General features: G+C 37.9%; 1 protein-coding gene across 1 annotated transcript in view; it reads right to left on the reverse strand.

Annotated features, from left to right (window-relative positions):
• The window catches only part of CCT7 (chaperonin containing TCP1 subunit 7), a 298828-nt gene that overhangs the window by 219789 nt on the left and 52039 nt on the right, over positions 1-27000 (reverse strand). Inside the window, exons 3-5 of the mRNA XM_090377862.1 lie at positions 16444-16550; positions 7655-7780; positions 2001-2053 (exon numbers count right to left, since the gene is read on the reverse strand). Coding sequence (XP_090233988.1) covers positions 2001-2053; positions 7655-7780; positions 16444-16550 — 286 coding nt within the window. The remainder of the gene's footprint in view (positions 1-2000; positions 2054-7654; positions 7781-16443; positions 16551-27000) is intronic.

The following is a 27000-nucleotide window of genomic DNA, read 5'->3' on the forward strand; positions in this document are numbered from 1 at the left end:
CTTATAGGTAAAAAGAAATCCAAAGAAGAAAAAATTAGTCAAGAAACACTTGTCATGATGAACCGAAGACGGCAAATGAAGAGAAAGATAAACACTGACAAGGAGAAAACTGAGTATACTGAGTTATGCAAAGTCATTAGAAAGAGACTCAGAGAGGACATAAGAAGATTTAACACAAGAAAAGTAGAACAAGCATTAAGGGAAAACAAAGGACATAAATCAGCAGTCATGAGCAGTAATACAGAAAGACAAATGATACTGAAACTGAAGAATAGCGATGGCCTACTTATAAATAGCAGAGAAGGCATAATTCAAATAGCAGAAGACTACTATAAAGAATTATACAAGGAGCGCGGGAATGATGCCAGCAGTGAGGAAGATGGATTGCAAATTAGCAACACGTACAACATACCCGATATCCTTCCTGATGAGGTAGAACATGCGTTGAAGAAAATGAAGAATCAGAAAGCCCCGGGGGAAGATGACGTTACTGTAGAGTTGTTAAAATTGGGAGGAAGAGACATGGCACAAAAACTGGCAAGACGCTTCACAAAATGCATTAGAAAAGGTGTGATGCCTTTTGGTTGCATTATTCGTTGCGATATGGTTGCATAAGAAAGGAGATAAATCAGAAATTGGAAATTATAGACCAATTAGCCTGTTATCTACAAGTTGTTCACAAGGGTCATTACTAGCAGATTAGAATGAATACTCGATGAGAATCAACCGAAAGAGCAAGCTGGCTTTAGGACAGAATTCTCAACTATGGATCACCTTCAAGTAATATCACAGCTAATGGAGAAAGCAAATGAACATAAAACACCATTATGCCTGGCATTTGTGGATTATGAAAAGGCATTTTACTGCATACAGCATAAGGCAATGTTTCGGGAACTGGAAAGACAAGACATAGATACCCCCATATATTATGATTTTGAGAAAATATATGAGAACGCTACCTCCTTTATTAGACTAGACAAGACAGTAGCAAATTTAAAATTGAGAAAGGAGTTTGACAAGGAGACACAATACAGCAATACCTCGCTTAGCATGGCTTCAAACAGCATGGGTTTCACTATAACACGGTTTTCAATTAAGTTTAAGTCAAAAATTTACTGTACATATTAAGTCATTCAATAGCCTAGACATTGTTGCTGCATTGTTGTAGCCTAGGAATGTGTACATATATGCTGTAGTGCCAACTCTATTGTCTCACATGCACATGTGCCAATAGCTTCCCTCAGGCAGTCACTAGCAAAATGCAATGGTGTTCAGTATTTTTAATTCCATCCTGACAAGACGACATGATAGCTTTTCATTTCACAATTTATTTTTTACTCCTTTAAATACGATCGAAAATATATTTGCATCTTGGCTAGAAATCGCTGAATTACGAATTCAGACAATTGCCAAAGACATTGTGAAGATCGGAAGAGACTTGGGATTTTAAACTTTTTGACACTGCCAACGTACGTAACTGCATTGACTCACATACAAATGACTTAGATGATGCAACTCTCCTTGAAATTGATGAGCAAACTGCATATGAAAAAGAGAAAAACAATTCTGAAGTGGATAATACTGAAGTGGCACCAAAAAAATTTTCATCAGACAAATTGGAGAAAGTTTTTCGATGGCAGGTTGACATGGTCTGCAAGGCAATTATGAATGGAGATCCGGATTTTGAACGCATCATCAAAACACGGCAAACTTTACAGAATATTTTAATTTTGTTTTTCTGCTGGGCCCATGACATGGGAAATCTGATTCACAGAAAAATCTCGATGAAAATACGGCCGGTTAAAACGAGACTGGATAAGAGGGAGCCTATTGTACTTTTAAATTTAGATAACCATCATTATTTAAAATAAAAATCTTGTAAAAATGTAATATGGTTTAACATTTAAGGGGAAACCTTTTGTAAGGTTTAAACAATATAAAAGGACAGCAATGTTTCTCACCTCAAAAACAATTTGGTTAACTTATTAAATTTAACTTACTCAGGATCATCCTTTTTAATTTTCACAGCAACATTATTAATCTTTTCGATGGCCTATAAACAAACAAGTATATATTATAATACTGTATTAGCGGATACAAATTGTCAAATACACTTTTACATGTAGATTTTTGAATAAACATCATGGTATGATTATACTATAATTTTATGGAATATTTATTACATTATATGCAAAAAACTTCTATTACAAGTATTAAAGCTCTTTAATAATGTATTTAAGAAGCTGTAAGGATGGCTATAATTTTAATTATAATAGGTGTTAATTACAGTAATTTAATTGTAGCCATCCTGTATCACTGCAATACCAATTCTGCAGTTCATACAAATTTGTACATAACCATCCACGGTGTGGAGTAAATAACGTGACTTACCCAACCAGCACACCTCCTTCCAGTCTTCTAAAGTCCAACTTGCATGCTCTTTGCACCAGGCGAGTCTTTACGCAGAAGAACTTTGGTTAGGAGAGGATGCTGCAGGGGTCATCTGCTGGTATAAGCCCATACATGCAAGCGTGTGACACATGGTCATGCCAGATATTGTTCCGTGTTGGCCCATGTTGTATCGGGTAGTCAACTCTTCAATAGTGCTGTGCCTGTACGAGTCGTCGGACCCTCTAACATCGACCTTTCACTGACTTTTGCAGTTTTGCCATTGGGCCGTTGTTTCACCACTTTGACGCCAGTCCTGGTACACTTTAACTACGGCAGCTCTCGAACACCCCCACCGGTTCAGCCGTTTGGGAAATCGATGTACCAGCTCATCGAGCACCCACAAGCTGTCATTTATCAAAGTCCGATAAATCCTTCTTTTTACCCATCATGCTAGGAATTTTACTACCTACTGAACCAGTGACACCTTATCTATGCTATGTAGGTCGACTAACACAGCACTCTCGTACCTCACGTGGTCAATGGGATGCATTCATTTTTCATAGGGGTGGTCATAATTCAGTGATCACTCAGTGTATATCTCTGTAAATGAAATCCAATAAAAAGACTCCACCTGATATTTCTAATTGGCATAAATATCTCCCCAAATCGTAAAATGCATAATTAATGGAAATATGAGAAATCATGCAAATGGCAATCAAGGCAACCAAACATATTTTATAGCATTTGCGTGTGCAAATTGAAATGACAAGTTAACGTAATAGTATTATGTACTGTAAATCAGAAAAATAAGTCCTTGATATTTTGTTGTTTCTCCTCGAGCTCAATTACAGCCTTGCAACGATCTCTCCTGCAGCTGAATCTTACCTGTTGGCTTCTTCTGAGCAATTTTAGACGACATTATGTACCAGAAATTTTCAATAGAGTTCAAATCTAGACTGTTGCCGGGCCAGTCCTTGTGAGACAAGAAGATAACTTCATCATTAAATCGAAATGGCATAAAACTTACCAATTTTGCTGTGTGGCAATGTGCTGAGTCCTGTTGAAAAATGCAGATTTGGACATCTGTGTCCAAATAACTGGTTTCAGGCACTCCTCTAAGATAGCAGTGTAGGTTTCTGCATTCACCGTTCCATTAATAAACTTAATTTGCCCCACCCCTTTGCTTGTTATGCATCCCCAGACTATCTGACTGGCAGGGAACTTTACAGTCGGTGTTATGCAGTCAGGATGGCATGCCTCCGATTTTCGTCTTCTGACATATCGCTTTCCATCCGAGCCATGCAGGTTGAATTTCGATTCATCAGAAAAGATGGTGTCCCATTGCTCTTTTGTTCATGAAACATGCGTTTCAGCTCAAGCAAGTCGCTTCTTCCTCATTTGTTGGGTCAACAAAGGCTTCTTGGGCCGACAGGCATGCAGACCACATTCCGAACGCTGTCTTTGGATAGTTCGTGCACTTGTTTCAAGGTCCAGTTTTAGATCAGGAGCACTAGCATGGTGATTATGAAGGCATAGCAGTTTCAAATATCGATCTTGGGAAGGCATAGTCACTCTCTTAAGGCCTGATCCAGATCTTCTCTTCACATCACTGGTTTCATGCTTTAATTTCAGTACCCAGGATACTGTTGACTGGTGGCAGCCTATTTTATCAGCGATACCACGCAGAGAAAGCCCTTTCTGGGACAGAGCAACAGCTACACTTTTTTTTCTTGGTGTCACCTGAACATATGGAGTCATGCTTACACCTCTGCAAAACAGGATGCTAATGAATGGATATACCCTTCCAACGGCGTATTTATAGAAACAGCTGATGCAATATCTTTGCTTTGCAACAAACAAAATGACTGTAATCAAACAATATCGTATACGTTTCACTACAAATATTACTTTTTTTTAAAGGTGATGCAGTGTTTTTGTCCACCACTATACATGCTACTTGTTAAATCATGTGTCACTGCTTCCATGTCAGACATTAGCAATGACTGTGGCTTACCCATCTGCATCAACCATGATGCTGCAACGACTTCTTAAAAAGTTGTCAAGTTGCTTTGTGAGTGGAGTGGGCTGCTATTGTTGAATGTGTGTCCAAGTCGTACCATTGGGTGTGCTTCCCAGACACTCCCAACATGAGGGATGTCATAGTACTCATATATTCCAACTCATCCAGGGTCAATCTATCTGCTATTCGCATGTCCATTTTGTCTACAAGCTGGAATGGCTTCCTTTTAAACTCTCAATGGGTGTCAACAATACAGTCTGCATTTAAATGAGGTTTTGAACTGCCTTTCTAATTCCAATTGTTCAGTCTGGATGTGACATCAGTTTTTAATTGCATACAACTGATTAAATAAGCAAAATAGAACAAGAACTGTACAAATGTTTTATTTTTGGCTAAGGAATCAATTTCTACTTATGCTTGCATTTTTGGTAAGGAATTACCTTCCATTATGCAGAATTAAATCTCACCCGGTATAATGCCTTCAGATTTTTAACTCACTTGTGATACAATGCTAACTTCAGGATACAGAAGTTAGTAACTTTTACCTTTCCTTTCAAGCCATATTTTTTATTCTTCCTTGCAATAATAAAAAAAAAAAAAAAAAAAAAAAGAAAGAAATTTTATTTGGATTGTTACATTTTTAATTACATTCACTTTATAAAAACACTGTACTGAAGTTTTGTAAATGAATATTATAAAACTTTCTATCATAGATCATTATATTCAATATTACACTATGGTCCAAAATAAAAGCAGCCCAATACTAACATTATTATAATCATAACATAATGCTTTATTTAGCTTATTATTATAATTATAGTACACTTTACATTTTATTAAAATGGGTACAATAACTATAATCCAGGTTCAAGACACTGTTCTTATCTTTTCCAAGGTTTGAAAATATCTCTTGAATTCAAGATGTGTTGTTTCAGAGGTTCAGAGATTCTTCCTAAGTGATCATGGAAAACTTTCCCCTGGACAATCCCCAACATTGAGGCAACAATTGGTGTTAGATGAGGTGAGCAAGTTGGATATAGGTAGTCAGTTCCACTCAAAATGAAACGATTCTTGAAGTGCTGACACAATTAAGTTCATAGCCAACCTTGCCAGGACATTTCTGCATCCTGTTGATCCCACTACCATTTAAAAATTTAAGGTTTCCCAGAACAATATTTCAATTAATTTGAAATATTACTCTGAGAAATGTAATAATGTTTGGATAATGCCTCTGGTTGATAGTAGCATCATGCCCATCCTCATCAAGTAGAGACCAATGGTCCTGCAATCTGAAGTAATTTAGCATATCATCACATTTTCATTAAGGCCACTCAAAGTTTAGTTCATGCAATTCTAGATCATGTGTTGTTTGTTAAAGTATCATGAGAGCTGCATTTGAAATTTATCAGAAAACCAAATGCCTTAAGAAAATTCTAATTTTCATTACATCATTGGTGTTTAAGAGTAGTGGTTTCCTGTTCTTGGGATTAGTTAACATAATTAACTTAATTTTGACACAAAAAAAGAACCCGGCATACACAACATTCTCAGGAGTGAAGTTCTTTTTATTCCGTTCAGTTCAACTTATGGCATTCGGTTTTTTTTTTTTTTTCATTTTTTCAGCCTGCAGAATTTTGTGAATATGCACTTTCACAGATGCACTGTTGGTAATACTTCATTTGATCAGGCAATACTACCAGCTTGAAAGAATTCAGGCACCACCATTTGCACTGTGATGGAAGCCATTTTCAAAACTCATTTTCATTTCAGTCTAAGTGCTTAATGCACAGTCCATTATGCAGCATTTTTGTATGAACAATAAAAAATAATTAAAATAACAGAACCAACGGATAGGCAACGCACAAGCACTTCAACATTACAGACTCAAAAGTAACAATCATTTTAACAAATGGGAGCAGCAGAACTCTGGTCAAGTTAATGCACAATGAGATATACACTGTGCTGCCACTTTATCAGGTACACCCCTGTTGTGCACACAAATGATTTATCCCACAACGCTGCAAGTCACATGACCACAGTTGTGGATATAAATGCAGCAGAACAACTTTTCTAGTATCAGTTAAGTGTACAAACCGTAGCAAGAATGGGGAATAAGAGGGATCGAATGGACTTCGAACATGGCATGGTAGTAGGTGCAAGACGTGCTGGACAAAGCATCTCTGAAATGGCAGTTCTCCTGAACTTTTCACACATCACAGTTTCAAGGGTGTATCGAGAATGGTGCAATGAACAAAAAACCCCATCAATGGCACTCCTGTGGAAGAAAATCGCTTGTTGAAGAGAGAGGTCAGAGGAGGATGGCTAGAATTGTGCAAGCAAACAGACAGGCCACAATGTTGCACATAACAAAATACCGCAATGGACCACTAGTTGCACTTGGTTGCGAATGGGCTACAACAGCCGAAGGCCACATCACATGCCTTTGTTATCAATGAAGAACAGGAGAGCACGCCTCCTGTGGACATAGCAACGCTAGCACTGGACTATCGAGGATTGGAAAACAGTTGCTTGGTCCGATGAGTCGAAGTTCCTGGTGCATCATGTTGATGGAAGGCTCAGAATTTGGCAAAAACAACATGAATCCATGGACCTGTCATGTCTGATAACTACTGTGCAAGGTGGTGGGGCAGTGTTATGGTGTGGGGAATGTTTTCTCAGCACATGTTGGGTCCATTGATACCCACAGATTCACATCTGAATGCCACATTGTACCTAAACATCGTTGCTGACCAAGTGCATCCGTTCATGTTGACAGTTTATCCTCAGTCAGATGGTTACTTCCAGCAGGATAATGTGCCAGTGCACAAAGCCCGAATCACTATGGAATGATTCCAGGAACATGACAGTGACTTTTCTTTGCTGCAAGTGGCCTGCTCAGTCCGCGGACTGAACATATTTGGGATGAGCTAGAAAGGGCTGTTTGCTGCAGGCCTACACCTCCGTCGAATCTCAAGGAACTGCGTGACAGTCGTGTCTGCATGGTACTCCATTGCTGCACAACGTCTTCAGCATCTTGTTCAATCCATGCCTAGACGAATTCAGGCTGTTTTGAAGGAGGCTCAACATACTACTAGGTAGGTGTACCTAATAAAGTGGCAGCACAGTGTATCTCTGCCATTTTGTAGACTGATAAATTCTGGGCCATATGTTTTTGTTACAACAGAGAAAATGTTTTATCAGTAAAACATCAACTGCAGAATATAAGCATCAAATATTACTTACTAACTGCACCGCTTTTCGAAAGCTTTTGATTATTATTTGTGGATGAACTCCTTCTTCAATAAAAGATTTACACTGCTTCAGAAATTCTGCTGCTAATAAAACTACTGTAGTTGTTCCATCGCCAACCTTGAAGAGAAATATAATTAAATAACATTTATTGGTAAGTTGTGAAAAAGTTCTTACAAATTTATGGCTAAATCAGTCCCAATATCTAAATTAAAATAGTGAAATTTCTGAATTACTTACTAAATTGTCATCGGGCTAGGGTTTTAGCCATGAAAATTTATATTTCAACATAACTTATTTTAAAAACCCAAATGGACGGATGGATTAAGAAGCAAAGTGATATTTGAGCCATACTCAGTTGAAAGATGAAGAAAGAAGTCGCAGTAGTTAAAGGTAAAGTCGCAGGTTTTTACTTCAGAAGAAGGGACTTTGACAGTTTAAAGTGCTACATGGCATCTGTGAATAGGGCTAATTGCTGAGGGATGGTGAATACAATTGAATTATGGAATACTTTTAAAGCAAAAATTACAGAAGCCAGGAATGCACACATACTATTATGAAAATATTGGGAGGAGGATGCCGAAAGAGATGATTATGGAGCTGGCTGGTCAAACAGAGCAGAAAAAGATAGCACGGGATAGTGAGAAAGCACTAAAAAGAACTGAAGCCAACAGATACAAGTTGATCATTAATAGTACCACAAATAAGGTTAGAGAGGACAAGACTGCATATGAGAAAGCATTGGCTAAGGGAGCAAAGAATGCAGACAAGGAATTATTCACGTAAGTGAATACAATGAAGAAGAAAGCTAATCAGATCGGGCCCTAGTGTATTGGGTGCGGGAAAGTCTTAGAAAACCCAGATGATGTAGTAGATGAATTGAATACATACTTTGCATCAGTCTGCAATGATGAAAGACTATGCTGAGAAGAGGCTGTTGCGAGTGAGACTGAGCCACATGAAATTAGTGATTTTGTAATTATACAAGGAGTGATCATTTAATTTCCGGACCGGTGCAAGATTTTATGTTTACCACGCGAACTTTCTATAACTGCTGCTAGAGGTGGTCTCAATGATTGCTACTGAGCAAACTGTGTCTGAATCCAGTACTTGTTGAACTAGCATTGCGTGAAGTTTTTTAAGCCGCATGTCACTGACGATCGTTTTGAAGCAAGTACTGTGTCGGATATACAGATTGAACAGCAATATGTGATTGGTTATAGTGTCAGATGGGGCTTAAATGCATCGGAAACAATTAAAGAAATGAATGGAGCATATGGTAACAAGTGTCTTGGTAGAACGGACATATTTAAATGGCACAACCAATTCAGTGAAGATCTTGAGTCTGTTACACAAGACTTGGTCAGCCTTCCTCAACAACTCCTGAGCAAATCACACGCTCAGGCAATATCGGATGAAGATGGGCAAATTACACTTTGTGACAGCTGGAATTCCCATTTCATGCAGTAGTGCTCACAATATTGTGAAAGGTCAGCTGAAAATGTAGTGAATCTGTGCCTGCTAGATTCCACACAATTTTACTCCAAAACAAAAACAGCAGTAGTAGACTTGTGCAAAGAAATGATTGATCTTTTTGAAAAACAAGGTGAAAACTTCTTAAATTAAAGTGACGTGACAAAACTTGGATTTTCAACTATGATCCAATCCAGACACAAAACAAGTCGAGTGAGTGGAAGCATTCCAATTCACCAAGACCTAAGAAATTGAGCTTCTTTTTCGGCTGACAAACAAATGGATCTTGTGTTTTTTGACATAAAAGGCATTCTTGTTACACATTTTGTGCCTCATGGAACAACTGAATAAGAAAACAGACCCTGAGGTTCTCAGAGTCAGACCTAGCTGTGCCATTCATGAGAAACATCAAGTTTTCTCACGAATTTCCAGTGTGAAGTGTTTCTCCATCAAGACAATGCCAGGCCCCATATGGCTAATATTGGGCAGCCAGTGATCACTGCCATAGGTGACTAAGTTTTGCCATATCTTTTGAAAAATGGTTTGAAAGAAGCATTTAATGCATGGGTATGATGGTGGCGAAAGTGTGTAAAGTTCAAGGGAGAGTATTTCAAGAAGGAGAAATTTACAGAAGATTCAGATGACAAATTAAGATCCCCAAACAGTCCGCAAATTAAATGATCAGCCCTCGTAGATCAGAAAAACTTTTGAGCATAAAGGCAAGTAAGGCTCTCCTGAACCATTGAAGTTAATTATGAGGGCATCTTTGGACTCAAGGGAGAGTCCAAATATGCCCTACTCAATCCTATGGACTGGAGAAGTGTCAAAGTATCACCAATACATAAAGGCAGATTTAAGAGTGAAGTTGGTAGTTACAGACTAGTTAGTCTAACTTCAGTGGTAGGGAAAATCTTAGAAGCAATGATTAAGGGTACAATCCAGGAATATTTAGATAGATATGGCATTTTGAAGAACACACAAAATAGTTTTGTTAAGGGAAAATCGCGTTTAATAGTAGGCTATTTTGACATGGTTACTCATGAGCTGGATGTAGGAAACAATTTCGACATAGTTTATTTGGATTTTAGTAGCATTTGCCTCAGTCTCTCGTGAGAGGTTATGGTATAATCTAGAACACGCTCAGATTACTGAAAAGATTCTAAAATGGAATGCTGGGTGGCTGCAGGGAAGACTGTAGCAGATTGTCAGATTGGTGTAACATCAGGAGTGGGGACCCCTAAGTATTGGTTCTTCTTGGACCAATGTCGTTCATCATTTTCATAAATGATGCGGTGGGTTTCTCTTTTGAGGCTGGGAAACCCCTTCGATCAATGGGTCCTCACCTGGTTCATCCTGAGTGAGGTCCCGTTTGGTAGTATGTTCCAGCAATTCCAGATTCTGACATTCTTGTAAAAATCCAAATAACTGAGACTTCAGATTAGCGAATGGGTGTATTAATTCTCTAGATCAGCTGAATGAAGACAAATCCAATGAGGTGTCACAATTCAAGATCGATCAATTAAGAGTCAAGTTATTGTTTGCTGACTGGTTGGGCTGTAAAGCAGCAGGGGACGATGGAACAGGTTTGGTCAAAGTGGCCCAAGGAATCCTGGTCAACTTTCTTCAGGGGGTAAAAATATTGGTGCTATCAGTTTTCGTTTATAGCACATTGTTCAGAAGTTAGGGATCCTCCAATGAAGTCTATGGGGGAAAATGGGGGGGCAACCAAATCTTGCCAAGAATGATCAAATATTCAAATATTCATGTAGATCTTAAAAAAAAAAAAAAAAAAAAACACCCCTTCCTCTTTTGTGATCTTATAACTGCCACAAGTGGCATATAGATAGCGATTGGAGCATGCTGCTTGCTCAAGGTCACAAAATGGGGCACCCGACCTCAGTTAATAAAAGGATTAAGGCACAGAGGTCAGGTCAATAACAACAGCAACCTCACTCCCTAGCATTTTGTTAATGGCAACGTGATACCAATGATTCATTAACAAAGATGTCAGGTAAGAATGCACGTAATCTTCCAAAAATTCCAAAACAGTAAAGTGATCTCACCAAATGATTCCACATGCTGAAAATATCCAAAAAGTAACTAACTTCAGATTTAACACTGTGTAAATCCATAGAAATGCATGACCATATACGGAAAAAAATATACGTGACTAGCCAAAATGGCAAACTTGGTCATGCAGAGCAACCAATTCTACTGTTCTGCTTATTGCTACTGAAGGATGCTACTCTTGTAGTATTCACACCGTTATTGCAAGATGACTAAGGAATGCCCTTGCTTAGCTGCCAGCCAAATAGACTGTCTGTGCTTGGAAGCTTACTCTAATTTGCAGTTTTCGCCACATGACAATTGTCTTCTGCAGCCAATATTTTCAGGTGTGCCACTTTCCCCCCCATGACGACCAAAAGCAGACAAAATCCAGTTGGCTCTAATGGCACAGAAGGGAAGGAAAGTAATCTCAAAATAACTGCATCAGAAGAAAACTCACAGAGCCAAACCAGTACAAGTGGAGAAAGCTAAGGACTCCTCAACAACCACACAGGGTCAGCTAGTAGCTGGTGTGTCATTAGACATCCTGAAAAGCATCAACAATACAATAGCAGCATTCTTTACTAACAATAACAATAGAACTGAACACCCCCATATGGTCACTACACTCAGAATCAGGTCATTGACCTTGTGTCAACCCAAAAAGAATATAGTGCCTTTTTTTTTTTTTTTTTTCTCAAGTTTTACAACAAAAGGCAGGCAGAGACTTCCAAATACTTTAACGATGTGGAAACCAGCACAATGCTAGAACCTATTAAACCACCCATTACTTGCCACGAACTTGGCTTGGGGTTTGCTGTACTTATCCTTAATATCTTCATAAAAAAATTCTTACTTTTGCTTTTTTTTTTTTTTTTTTATGAAAACCCCAAACACAAAAGGTATCAAAACCTATAGTACTTAGTACCGTGCATGGGTTGAAGGAGAAGTATGGGAGGGGGGGGGGATGCCGGAAACTTTGCTCTAGAGACTAAACACGGGTTTCGCCACTTCAAGCCTCCAATAAGCAAAGTGGTGGTATTTCACCGGTTGATGAAAGTCATCTACCACCTGAATTGAATGACCATTGGACTCAGGGGCACTTGCTTCTAAATCTGATTTTCCACCAATATTATTAATAGCTTTTCCATCTTCGATATAGCACCTGAATGCTGTTTTGTGATCACTGTTGATCTTAAATGCATTGATCATTTAACAAGTTCTTTTTAAACGTGCACTGTCCCTTAAAATAGTATTCACTGTTGAATCAGTGAGACTTAATTCTGTGCAATAGATGACAAACTCTGTCCTGCTTCGTACTTCTTAATTAATCAATTAACAAAATTGATTTAGAAATCTTCATTTCTAAATCAATTTTGTTTTGTTTCCTAGCACTGTCACCACTTGCAGTTGGTCCCCTTTCCCTTCACCATTTGTAAAAAGAAAAAATAGGAATGAAGAGAAGATTCCGAAAATTCATTTGTTTTTTTATACGATCGAAGACTTCAGTGAAGGGGAACTATTTCACCATATTACCATATGTAGAAACCCAAACAATTCCAGTTAGTGGTATTATTGCAAATGCAATAAGATCGAGTTCACTACCCGTTTACAAAAGCCAAATAAATTGTAAGAAGCAAATTGTTTTTATTGTTTTATGGTAGTCACCTCCAGAAATGTTCTTTACAAAAGTATCAACAAAGCTGATCAAAATTGGTTCTTATAATGGAACATATGATAAGAATGAAAGGGTAGCACTCCATTATAAAAATGACCTTTTAGAGAGATAAATAGCTTAGTTATATAGCAAAAAAACAATGTGCTATTGGGTTCGATTTGAGATGTTTCACTCCAAATATTTGTCTAGTTCTGCCTTGAACTAATTTAAGTTGCTCACCTCCACTACAACAGATGGCAGTTTGTTCCAACTATCAACCACTTGCTGGCTACAGGCAAATTCCGCACATCTATCTTACAATTGTCTTTCCCCAATTTGAATTTCTGTCCCCTCAGGTGAGTAATCTGAGTAAGAGGAAGAATCCCATTAGCATTGAGCCTGCTCAATCCATTCAAGGCCATATACACCTCAATTACATGACTGCACAGGTGCCTAATCTTCAGAATTTAAGCCTTTCTTGATAACACCAACCCTTTACAATTACAATTTTAAGGGGCGATGCACTTTCTTTGAACACCAGTGTATGTTAACAGTAGGACTAAGTCTGAAATATGTCTGTCAACTCATCTAGTTGAATAGCAAATTTGGAACTTTTTTTAATTCTTACAATAAGCTGCTGGAACTGGTCATTGCTAATTTCTGAAATTCTTTTACTGACCATGCCATTCGACAAAGGAATTTTACATAATTCTTGTGCAAATTATTTTCCATGAATTATGTTATTTGTACTGCAATAGGCAAAATAAGATCTTCACCAATCGTATATGGTTTTTTGCTTTCACTATTAAATATGATGCTTCATAAGATGCAGTTAAATATTTTTCTTGAACACTTTTACACATTTTTTGAAAATTGTTTTTCTTGTTTTAAGGATATTAAGTCTTTCAAAATACTCTACTAGCTTACAGCATGTTTAGTCTCGAGCTGTCTTCTTAATTTTACAGGCATCACACTTTTGCTGGCCAAAGTTTCATTACAAATTAAACAGACTGGTTGCTGTTCATCATGATTAGAGTCAAAAGTAAATCCATATTGCAAAAATGATTCATTTCCTCTTTTTTGTCATTTTACTACTTCCTGATATTCCAGCATCCATCACACCTTCTTTTACAGCTTTGTCTGTTTTAACTAAATTTAATTATTTGTCCATAATGACAGTTAATTTTATTATATTTAAAATTTTCAGTACTATTAAAATTCAAATATTGTTACACACTACGAGAAAGCAACGATAACCCCAACCAAACAATGTTGAGGATTCATGTGCAAATCAACAATCAGATCGCTCTGTATAAATAGCAACTGAGATGTTTTCGATTATGTTTGGAACAGCAACTGTTTGTAGTACAAAGGTTACCAGGAAAGTTTTGCAATACGTTAGTTCTAAGAACAGTAGGTACTTTAGGTGGGTGTTATTTCAAAGAAAGTCTCAAATGAAGGGGAGCGGTTATAATTGTTAATGGAAATGCAGCAACTGTTGAGCACAGTGCAATTAAAAATATCAAGTATGGCATCATGGTCGCAAAATGAAATTCGTGTAGTTATACGATACAATTTCACAAGACATTTGTCAACAGACGAATGCATCTCTTCTAATTCATATTTACCGCTAAATCATGACATCATACCATTACTCTCAACACCTCTATTTGATACCCATCATAACTGTATAGGCTTGGCAAGTGAAGTTGTGCAACCATAATTTTTTAAGTGTGATTCAGATTCTGATTATTGTCGATTCACACTTTCGACTGCAAGTGCAGGCACAAAACTGTAATGGCCTATAGTTGCCTTTTAAAGAAAGGGTGATTAGTAATTCCACTAGCTCTATCAACATTTATATTTTTCCTAATTTTCTGTGACCCCCCCCGGGGGGATCGCAACCCCGAGTTTAAGAAGTATTGTTATAAATGAGTTCTGTGTGTGTGCGTGCGTGTGTGTGTGCGCGCGTGCACGCACTCATTTTTTTCTCTCCATGTTTCAGTTCAGTTTGTTAGCTCATACTTTGATTTTCTTGTACCTGGATTAAAAAAAAAAATAGTTTAATTTTTTTTATAGAACAGGACAAGCTTTTTTTTTTAAACACTATTGAATTGCGAGGGATTAATCAGTTATTTATTTATTGGAGTATGCATGCGTCACCATGTATCACGGAGGTGGATCTATATCAGCATTTCACAAACTGTGTTCTTTGAGATGTGAACAAGTGTTCTGTGAAAAATCTTAATTAATAATATTTGTAGCTTACACCACTTTTGTATCATTAGAATTTTTAACTTTTTTTTTTCCTTCTCGTTATTAATATATTGGCATAGACTAATAATCAAATAGACCGCCGAACACTTGATTTTGGCGGGCTTTTGCATAGAGGTAATGACATTACGAAATGTTCTAATATGCCATTTGCATGTGATTTAGCCTGGAGTACATGGGTTGAAGGAGGGGGGAAGTGAACCGATATGCAATATCATAACTAAATTCACTTCCTTGTATAAATTTTTTTTTTGACAATTATCAGTATTTCGAAATACAGTATTATTATTAAAATAAATAACCATGGATTTGTGGTTGAAAAAAGGAACTTTAAAACGAGAAGCAAATACTACTAGTATTGCAACTGTGGTCAATGAAAACACATACAATATTATCACACATCAAAGGGAGGATGAACCACAGCCTTCTGTTCCCCAAAAATCCGAAGTGAAATAAAAAAAAAAAAAAATAAATAAAAAAAACAGGAACTAACTAATAAAAGATCAAAACGAAAGAATGATGATAGTTATTTGAATTTTGACTTTACATGTGTTGGAAATAAAGATGAGCCTGATGCACAGTGCGCCATGTGATAAAATATCAGCAAATAGTTCTTTGGCTCCCACTAAACTTGTTTCATAAGTGTTCCATAAATATATTGTGAGATGAAAAGTGTTCAGTGACTAAAAAAGTTTGAGAAATACTGATCTATATTATTAACAACCTGTAAAACAAATGACAAATCCCATAGCTTGCTAATATTCTGCAGCTCTGTTCAAGTGCTGGATATTTTGACTTACTCACTATTACATACATAAAATACCCTGACATTTTATATTTATTGTTACTTACCCCCCTTCACAAACACTAATATATTTTTGGGAACATTTTTGGATACCTGTTTGCATGAATAAAATGAATCTTGACAGAGTTAAATGGCACAGAATTTATATCAGTCAAATTAAATTGCATTATGATAGGAAATAAACTGACTACTTGAGCTTGCAATAAAAAGAAAATGAAGAAAATAGAAAAGCAGAATGATAGAAAATTCACATAAAATTGACTACAATTGCATTGAAAGAGTCCAAAATCAATGTCAGGCAAAATAATATCTATTTTCAAAGACATGATAATAAAAACATTAATCAAAATAAATACATAAATTTAAAAAAAATTCAGGGATAACTTAAGTTTCTGTTTTAGTCTGCCAAATTAGTAAAGTAAAAATAACCCATTCAATTTTACTAAATTGTCTGCAATTAAATTTTATAGAAATTATCTAATCCAGTTTAATACAATGAAAATAAAGCTTTAAATTAAAAAAAATTACTTCAGAATCCTGAGATTTTGCAATGTCAACTAGGGTTTTGGCTGCTGGGTGGACAATATCTAATTGCTTCATGATAGTTGCTCCATCATTTGATATCACAGATTTTCCTAGAACATAAAAATATAATAAAATAAATACTACTAGGTTTGGTTTCTTAATTCCCAATTTCAACTCTATATACAGGCAACCCCTGTAAACCACAGTACTTCTACAACAGTTTCTTTCTAACACGATTCATAAATTGCAGCAATCCTCGCACAACACGGTATTTTTGAGCTTTTGTGCTGGGAAAACCCTGCTATTATGTCAGATGTAATTTTCAATGTTCCCATTCCATTTTGTGAATCCCTGCTTATTATCGCCTTTGTGATATTTTTCTAAAGCACATTCTGGAGGTCGCTACCATAAAACAATAAAAACAGGTAGTAAACTCGATCTTCTTGCATTTGTTATAGTACCGATAGCTGAAATTTTGTGGGTTTTCATGTTATTATGGTGAAATGCGTTTCCCCTTCCATGAAATATTCAATCATATGAAAAACATAAATTTTCAGAAACTCATTACTCCGTATCGTATTTGTTGCAACTTGTTAGCACTGTGTTCTTTGTAATTAATTGCTTCTCATTTTTAATTTTACGAAAAAAAAAAAAAAAAAAAAAGGTCATGAACAGAAATATCAATTAGTATGTACATATTACAGTATGTATTAATTAAGCTATGTATGTAATCGTAAATTTATTTTTATTTTGCTAATTAAAAAATATTTTTCCGATTTTCACGTATCATTTAATGTGAAGGCCCACAATATTTTGTTAAGAGATCCCTGGGTTAGGTTCTGTGTTATTGAACTTGTGCTTGTCAGAGACCATAAAAAATAATCGTGACTTCGAAGATTGCAGTTCGTGACTTTTAAACATAGCAGAAGGTACAAGAAATTTAGATGCTGCAGAAGAGATTGTGCTTAGTAGCAATGAAGAGGAAGAAAATTAAATGATGTACATTATCTCACATATAAGTATCACAGTTTATAAGGTAAGACATTTGTTCAGTTATTACTATTTAAGTTACAACTATTATAAAAATAAAGTTAAAATATTAAGTTATTACAACCATAAAAATTAAGATTCCGATAGTTATAAAGAAAATGCCACATTTTTGTTAGCTTTTTGGAATGCAACCCCCCCCTTGAATTTTTTTTAAATTTTTTTTAATGAAAACCCCAAACGAGAGGTATTAGAACCTAGAGTACTTAGTACTGTGTTTGGGTTGGAGGTTGAGAAGACGAAAGAAGACATTTGTTGACATTCTTGCACAACTTCTATTAGAATAAGTAGCGACCTGCAGCGAGGGGTGTTGGGGGTTTCAGGGACGGATGTCAGTCATCGTGAAACAGGTGGGTATACGGGATGTGTTAGAGTGGCTGGGAATAGGAATAGGTGCATGTATACCAATACTAGAAGTATAGTAAATAAATTTGATGAATTTGAAGTGTTGGTCAAGACATCAAAGGCGGATATTGTTGGGATATCAGAGACGTGGTGTCACACAGATATAAGGAATGCCGAACTGGAATTTGGGGAGTACAATGTGTACAGAAAGGATAGACAGGATAGGAAGGGAGGAGGTGTTATGCTGTTAATAAAGAAAAACATAAAATCAAAAGAAGTGCATCCAGTTGATATAGATGAACAGTGCACTGTTGAGTCAGTTTGGTCTGACATAAGCACTGCGAAAGTAGGAGTGTGTTATAGGCCTAATGACTCGAATTAGTACAATGAACAATTGTACAGAGAAATAGAGTGGGCTAGTAAATCGGAATGTCTTATAATGGGGGATTTTAACTTCCCAGATATTGACTGGAACTTGTGGCTTGGGCACTCACACACTAGTCAGACTTTTGTGGATTTATTGGATGATTGTTTTCTGCAGCAGCATGTTCGAGAGGCAACCAGAGAAAGTAATACTCTTGATCTGGTTATCAGCAGTGATCATTCATGTATTAGGAATTTGCAGATAAAAGAACCACTAGGTGGCCGTGATCAGTGTACTGACGTGGGATTTATTTAAAGATTTAATTACCATCGGGGGTAAAGGAAAGGGTTTTTGCTTCCGTAAAGGCGAGTACAGTGGTCTCCGACAGTTTTTAAATTCTGTACAGTGGGATCAACTGACGATGTTACCAACAGTAAATTCTAAGTGGGAAGCATTCAAGGTATTAATCGTGGAAGATACTAAAAGTTTCATACCTATTAAGAAATATTGTTCAAGGTTTAGGCCTAAATGGTTGTCAAATGAACTAATGAGACTCGTAACAGAGAAGAAAAATGCATGGGATGCATGTAAATTATCAATTGACTCAGAAGCCTTTGGCAGATATAAGCTAGTCTGCAATCAGGTCACAAAGGAGGTTCGGCAGGCGAAGGCAGATTACGAGAAATCCTTGGAAAAAGATGCTAAGAAAAACAGCAAGGATTTCTTTACTTATATAAACTCTAAAAGGAAGGGGATGAATCTGATTGGTCCACTTGACATCGATGGTTCGACTGTTGATGATCCTGCTCAGATAGCAAACAAACTGAATGAGTATTTTGCATCTACATTCACACGTGAGGAATTATTAAGGTTTGAAAATGGCAGAAGGTTATCAAATTGTAGCAGGGTGCTTAATGATCTTGTAATAACTGAGAGCAAAGTGGAAGGGAAATTGTTGAAGTTAAACGTAAGAAAAGCACCTGGGGTGGATGGGATCTATCCAGTTATATTAAAGGAGGCGGCAAAGCAACTAAGCAAACCCTTAGCCATAATTATGAGAGCATCCTTGGACTCAGGGGAGGTTCCCACGGACTGGAGATGTGCAAATGTATCCCCAATTCACAAAGGGGGATCGAAGGGTGACACGAGTAATTACAGACCAGTTAGTTTAACTTCTGTTCCAGGTAAAATAATGGAGTCGCTGGTTAAAGATGCATTGCAGGATCATCTAGACAAGACTGCAGCAATGTTTCAGACACAGCATGGGTTTGTTAAGGGAAAGTCTTGTCTGACAAATTTGATAGGATATTATGATGTGGTTACAAAGGAACTGGATGCAAAAAATAATTTTGATATCATATATTTGGATTTCAGGAAAGCTTTTGATACTGTTGCGCATGGAAGACTATTGTACAAATTGGAGCAGAATGGTATTAAGAGTAAGTTGCTACAATGGATAAAAGGATGGTTAAGTGCAAGAAGACAGAGGGTGGTAATCAATGGGTGCTGCTCTTCTTGGACTAATATTATTAGTGGAGTCCCACAGGGTTCGGTGTTAGGTCCACTGTTGTTTTGTATATTTATCAATGATATTGATGAAGGTATATCAGGCTTAATGTCGAAGTTTGCAGATGATACAAAGGTTGGCAGGGTTGTTAATGACAGTAATGGCAGTGTGCTACTGCAACAGGATCTAGATAATTTGGGCAGATGGGCTAAGAAGTGGCAACTGAAGTTTAACCTTGACAAATGCAAAGTACTGCATATGGGTAGAAGTAACCCCAGAGAAACGTACAAACTGTGTGGTACTACACTTAAGGTGGTAGAAAATGAAAAAGACCTGGGAGTAATTGTGCAGTCAGATATGAAGTTCTCTGAGCAATGCAGACAGGCTGCCAGGGCAGGTCATGGGGTTTTGTCAATGATATATAGGAATTTGGCTAGCAGGGAAAAGGAGGTGATTATCCCTCTGTATAAGGCAATGGTCAGGCCACGCCTTGAGTACTGCGTACAGGTCTGGAGGCCTCATTTTAGGAAGGATGTAGATTTACTTGAGCGTGTACAGAGAAGGGCAACAAGATTGGTGAGGGGAATGAAGGAATCCTCTTACCAAGAGAGGCTTAAGTTCTGCAAATTGCAGTGGCTGGAGACTAGGCACCTGCGCGGTGATGTGATCTTGAATGGGTTGAGCACGCTGAATTCTGATGGGATACTTCCACTTGTTCAGATTACGAACCTAAGGGAGCATAAATTCAAATTAAGAAAAGACAGATGTAGAATAGATGTGCGGAAATTTGCCTTTAGCCAGCGGGTGGTTAATTGCTGGAACAAACTTCCATCTGTCGTTGTGGAAGTTGATAGGTTGAATAAATTTAAGGAGGAACTGGACAGGCATTTGGAGGGAATGGTGTGATTTTTTTTTTTTTTTTTTGGCTCATGCTGCATAAGCTCATACATTTGCTTTCTTGCATCGCATGCCACTACTACTACTACTACTATTAGACTTGAATTTCTGTAGACTAATTTTCAGGAAATACGTATGAAGTAAGGTTCTTCCAGAAAACGGCAGTTGAATGAATAAGTGAGGAAGATGAAAAGTTGATTTTGTGAGTTTGAAGTTGGACAGTAAATGGATGTAGGTGGCACGTGATCGGACTGTTTTGAAAGAGAGAGAAAGAGGGGGAATTATAGAAGCCAATTCAGAAGAACAGTGCCCATGGAAGTATCTGTAGAAAAGGCATGCATGGTGTACGTCTATGAGACAGCGAGTGAAGAGACTCTGAAGAGATGAGTCATTGATTAACCTAATTGGTCTCTTTTGAATGGAATCTAGAAGCCTGAGAAAGGTTTTGGGGGCACCACCCCAGATGTGGGAACTATATTCCATGGTAGGGTGGATTTGCGATTTGTAAAGAGTGAACAGCTGTTTGGAAAAAAAGTAACGCCGACAACAAAACAGAAAACCAAGTTTTTTAGATGCAGAGGAAGCAATATTTGTAATGTGCTTGTGACAAGAGAGATTAGAAGTAAGTGTAATCCCCAAAAGAGATATGTAATTTTGCCTAGAAATCGGAGTGTCAACAAAGATAAGCATAGGAGCAGAAGAATCCTTTTTTTTGTGAGATATAAGACAAGACAGTTTCAGAAGGATTGAACTAAGATGTCTTTGCCCCACTGGAGGATTACCTAGAGAACGGCATTTAAGGAATTGGTAGCGGATATTCGAGAAGTTTAAGCTGATTGAGCAGGGCAAGGTTTCTCCAAATGGAAAGTGTAATGCAATGTGCTATCATCGGCAAAACTATGGATAGGATTTCCAGTCAATAGAAGAAGATCATTAATATACAAGAGGAAAAGAGCGGGGGAAAAAACTGAACCTTGCGGGACACCAACATTAGTGGAGAAGTTAGAAGACAGAGAGCCATCTACAATCACCCTCAGTGAGCGATCAGAGAGAAAATTGGATAACCAATTACAAAAAACAGTTGGCAAACCATAAGATGGAAGCTTGTTTAGAAGACCTTTATGCCAAACACGATCGAAATCCTTTGAGATGTCAAGAGCAACTGCTTGTGTTTCACAAAACTTTTCCATTGAATTTGTCCATAAATGGGTAACAAAAGCCAGAATATTACCAGTGGATCGACACTAACGGAATCCATACTGGCGATCGTTGATCAGACAGAAGGTTTCTAGGTAGTTTAAGAGTTGGCGGTTAATTGATTTCTCCATTACTTTAAAAAGAATAGAATTAATTGCAATGGGACGATAATTGGGTGGGAGGAATTTGTCCCTCTTTTAAGGAACTGGTTGGATATGAGCATATTTCCACGCAGAAGGAAAAACACCTTTGGAATATGAAAGTGAAAAAAGGCAGCAAAGAACAGGAGTAAGTTCAGGAGCACAGGTTTTGAGAACAAGTGCAGAAATACCATCAGGACCTGGAGCTTTCTTAGCATCAAGATTCATCAAAATCCTTCTGACATCCTTTTGACGGAAGGCCACAGGAGGCATTGAATGGAGCATGTTGGGAATGGTGGGAGGTGTATTACCAAGATCATTAGTACACGAGTTGGAATACAAATGGGTTGCTAGCGGGTCCATGGCTGAAGTGACAACAGAACCATCTGGTTTTGACAGAGGTGGGAGCAGAGATGGGCAAAAGTTGCAGCCAATAGCTTTGGCAAGAGACCAGAAGTCTCAGCTAACATTAGGGCAAGAAGCAAGTTTTCTACTATTAGCCTGTATTGCACTGGTTGATGAGAGTCATCTACCACCTAGTATTGCCTGGTAACACGGAGGGGTGGCATTCCTCCATGTGGTGTGGGTACCACACCTTGCTTATGTTGGTTCACACCTAGGTGGTCACCCAGATGCTTGTGCATGGAGGTTATACACAGGATTACTAACAGTCCCACCATCGTGAAGGTGCAAGCAGTGGATTTGGCTGTCACAGACAGTCCGGACTTCGCCAAAAATCGGCCCACTTCACTTGAATGTCACCTGAATATTAGCTCCATTAGCATTTTAGACTCCCATGTAGCAAGTACAGCTTGTCTGGCATATCTGAGAGAATGTCTGTGACAATCTCAAGGATTGTGTACTGGTTCTTAGTCCCATATATAACAGTTTCGCATTACACGAGATTTTGTAGGAACCAAACTACTGTATTACATGAGGGTTACCTGTATTGTAATGTATTATTTTCTTGGATTAAAAAGCATTCCCACATAAAAATTACTTGATAAAGAACAGTGAATTATTATGATCACGTTTTCTCACTTAATACATTTTTAAATATAGAAATCAAAAAAATATTATAAACAATACAAACATTTTGGTAATTGAAAAAGTAAGGGCAAAGCATCCTTTTAGTTCGTAGTAAATTGCATCATTTTTATTACATCTCGTATTGTGAATCCCTTCATGACGAGTTGTTCTCATATTGCACTAATTCAAATAAGCAATGTTTTGCCACTGGAGAAGATTAATGTAACATTAGTCTTCTTCACTGGCAAAGTGTTGCTTATTCAAGGTAGTTCAATATCAGGCAACTTGTTGTGAAAGCATTCACAACATAAGATGTAACAAAAACGTTGCCATTTCACCTACTTCGTTGATTTACTATGAAATAGTAATATTTAGTAATAGGAGTATAGTTAATAAATTTGATGAGCTTGAAGTGTTAGTCAAGACATCAAAGGCAGATATTGTTGGGATATCAGACGTGGTGTAAGACAGACATTAGCAGAGCAGAATTAGAATTTGGGGAGTACAATGTGTACAGGAAGGATAGACAGGACAGGAAGGGAGGAGGGGTTATGCTGTTAGTTAAGAAACTCAAAATTAAAGGAAGTGCATCCACCTGATGTTGGTGGACAATGCAGTGTGTCAAGTCTGTTTGGTGTGAAATAAGCACTGGGAAAGGAAGATGTTGTTGTTATTGGGTTTTTAGGAGCATTAGCAACTAAGGCCATATTGCTCCGGGATATGCGGTGGTCATTCCCTGACCTGTCCGCACCCTCCGTATTTGGTGGTGACGGGCTCGAACCCCGGTCTAATCAAGAAGCGTGTGCTGCTCCTTCCCACCTGGCTAAGGAGGCGCCGGGAAAGGAAGAATGAGAGTAGGTGTTTGTTATAGGCCTAAAGAATCTGATGAGTATAATGAGCAATTGTGCAGAGAAATAGAGTGGGCCAGTAAATCGGAGTGTCTTATAATGGGGGATTTTAATTTCTCACAGATTGACTGGAATTTGTGGATTGGTCACTCACACACTAGCAAGGCTTTTTTGGATTTATTGGATGACTGTTTTCTACAGCAGCATGTTCGGGAGGCAACTAGAGGGAGTAATACCCGTGATCTGATTATCAGTAGTGATTCTTCATGCATTAAGAATTTGCAGCTAAAGGAACCACTAGGTGGAAGTGATCACAGTGTGCTGAAGTGGTATTCACTCAAAGAGTTAATCACCATCAAGGGTAAGGGGAAGGGTTTTGCTTTCGTAAAGGTGACTACGGTGGTCTGAGAAAGTATTTAAATTCTATATGGTTGGAACAACTGATGATATTACCAATGGTAAATTCAAAATGGGAAGCATTCAAAGAATTAACCTTGAAAGCTACTAGGCTTTTCATACCAACTAAGAATTATTGTTCAAGATGTAGGCCAAAATGGATGTCAGATGAACTAATTAGACATGTGACAGAGAAGAAAAATGCATGGGATACATATAAGCTGGGTTGTAACCAAGTCACAAAGGAGGTTAGGCAGGCAAAGTCAGATTACGTGAAATCTTTGGCAAAGGATGCAAAGAAAAACAGCAAAGAGCTCTTTACTTATGTAAATTCTAGAAGGAAGGGTGGTGCAACTGTTGATGATCCTGCTCAGGTAGCTAACAAACTAAATGAATATTTTGCATCTACATTCACACATGAGGAGTTATTCAGGGAGAAGAATGCCAGATGTGCATTAAACTCTGGCAGTAAGCTAGATAACCTTGTAATGACAGAGTAAAGTGGAAGAGAAATTGTTGAAGATAAACATAAGAAAGGCACCTGGGGTGGATGGAATCTATCCAGTTATATTAAATGAGACAGCAAAGGAAGTAAGCAAACGATTAGCCATAATTATGAGAGCTTCCTGGACTCAGGGGAGGTATTTATGGACCGGAGATGTGCAAATGTGACCCAAATTCACAAAGTAGGAGACAGATAATTACAGACCTGTTAGTTTAACTTCTTTTCCAGTGAAATTAATGAGCCAATGGTTAAAGAAGCATTGCAAGGTCATCTAGACAAGACTCCAGTTTTAGCTCGGACACAGAATGGGTTTGTTAAGGGGAAGTCTTGTCTGACCAATTTGATTGGATACTATGATGTGGTCACAAAGGAACTGGATGCAAGGAATAAATTTGATATCATATATTTGGATCTTAGAAAGGCTTTTGATACTGTTGCATATGGAAGACTGCTGCACAAATTGGAGCAGTGTGGGATTGGAGGCAAATTTCTGCTATGGATAAAGGGATTGTTGAGTGGTAATCAATGGACACTACTCTTCATGGACTAATGTTATTAGTGGAGTCCCCCAGGGTTCAATGTTGGGTCCATTGTTGTTTTCTGTATTCATTGATGATATTGATGATAGTATATCAAGCTTAATGTCCAGGTTTGCAGACGATACAAAGGTTGGCAGGGCTGTTAATGACACTAATGACAGTACCCTAGTACAACAGGATCCAGAGAAGTTGAGCAGCTGGGCTGACAGGTGGGAACTGAAGTTTAATACTGACAAATGTAAAGTACTGCATATGGGAAGCAGTAACTAACCCCAGAGTAACGCATCAACTGTGTGGTACTACACTGACAGTGGTAGAGAGTGAGGAGGACCTTGTGCATGCAGATATGAAGTTTTCTGAGCAATGCAGATGGTCTGTTAGAGTAGCTTATGGTGTCTTGCCAATGATATACAGGAATTATTCTAGCAGAAATAAGGAGGTGATTATCCTCTTGTATAAGAGGGAGTAAATGGTCAGGCCACACACCTTGAGTACTGTATACAGGTCTAGAGGCCTCATTTTAAGAAGGAAGTAGAGCTGTTGGAACGAGTACAGAGAAGGGCAACAAAATTAGTGAATGGAACAAAGGGTTGCTCTTATGAAGAAAGGCAAATTAAGGTTTTTAAATTGTCTGGAGACTAGGCACCTGCAAGGTGATCTGATTGAGGTGTGTAAAATCTTGAATGGTTTGAACATGCTCAATGTTGACGGGGTACTTTCACTTGCTCAGATTAAGAACCCGAGGTTCTTAATAAATTCAAATTGAGGAAGGACAGTTGTAGGATGGATATGTGGAAGTTTGCCTTTAGCCAGTGGGTGGTTGATTGCTGGAACAAACTTCCATCTGTTGTAGAAGTTGATAGCTTAAATAGATCAAGGCAGAACTAGACAAACATTTGGAGCAAGTGGATGGGTGAAATAAGGTTTATTTATTTTTTTTTTTTTTGGCTGATGCTATATAAGCTTGCTTTCTTGCATCATGCGCCTTTGCTAATGCTAATAGTAATGGGGGCATATGATGCAAGAAAGCAAGCGTATAAGCTTATGTAGCATCGGCCAAAAAAAAAAAAAAAAAAATCAATTTCACACATCCATTCCCTCTAAAAGTTTGTCCAGTTCCTCCTTAAATTGATTTAAGCTATCAATCTTTCATAACAATAGATGGAAGCTTGTTCCGGCAACTAACCACCCACTGGCTAAAAGCAAATTTCCGCACATCTATTCTACATCTGTCTTTCCTCAATTTCAATGACTGCCCTCTCACGTTCGTAATTTGAGCAAGTGGAAAAATCCCAGCAGAATTCAGTGCTCCACTCATTCAAGGCCTTATACACTTCAATCAGATCTACTCGCAGGTGCCTAGTCTCCAGCGGCTTTTTGTTAACAGGACCCCTTCGAAACAATCTTTTTCCCTTCTCTGTACTCGCTCAAGCAACTCTACATCCTTCCTAAAATGAGGCCTTCAGACCTGCACTAAAGCAACCAATATCGGACCGCCTGGCAGTTCTTACTGTCAAGGGCACCATCAAGACCCATATTATCTCCGCCTATGCGCCAACTGAGACTAGCCTGGACCCGACAAAGAATGACTTCTACAACCAGCTCCAACATACGCTGGATTCAATTCCGCAGACAGAAGTGATCATCCTCGCAGGGGACTTTAATGCCCACATTGGCGTGGACAGATCTGGTTGGGAAACAACAATGGGCAAGTTTGGCCATGGGAAGATCAACGACAACGGACTA

Source organism: Mastigoproctus giganteus, chromosome 7 (assembly GCF_048544385.1).
Source record: "Mastigoproctus giganteus isolate SK-2022 chromosome 7, ASM4854438v1, whole genome shotgun sequence".
NCBI classification, from domain to species: Eukaryota; Metazoa; Arthropoda; class Arachnida; order Uropygi; family Thelyphonidae; genus Mastigoproctus; species Mastigoproctus giganteus.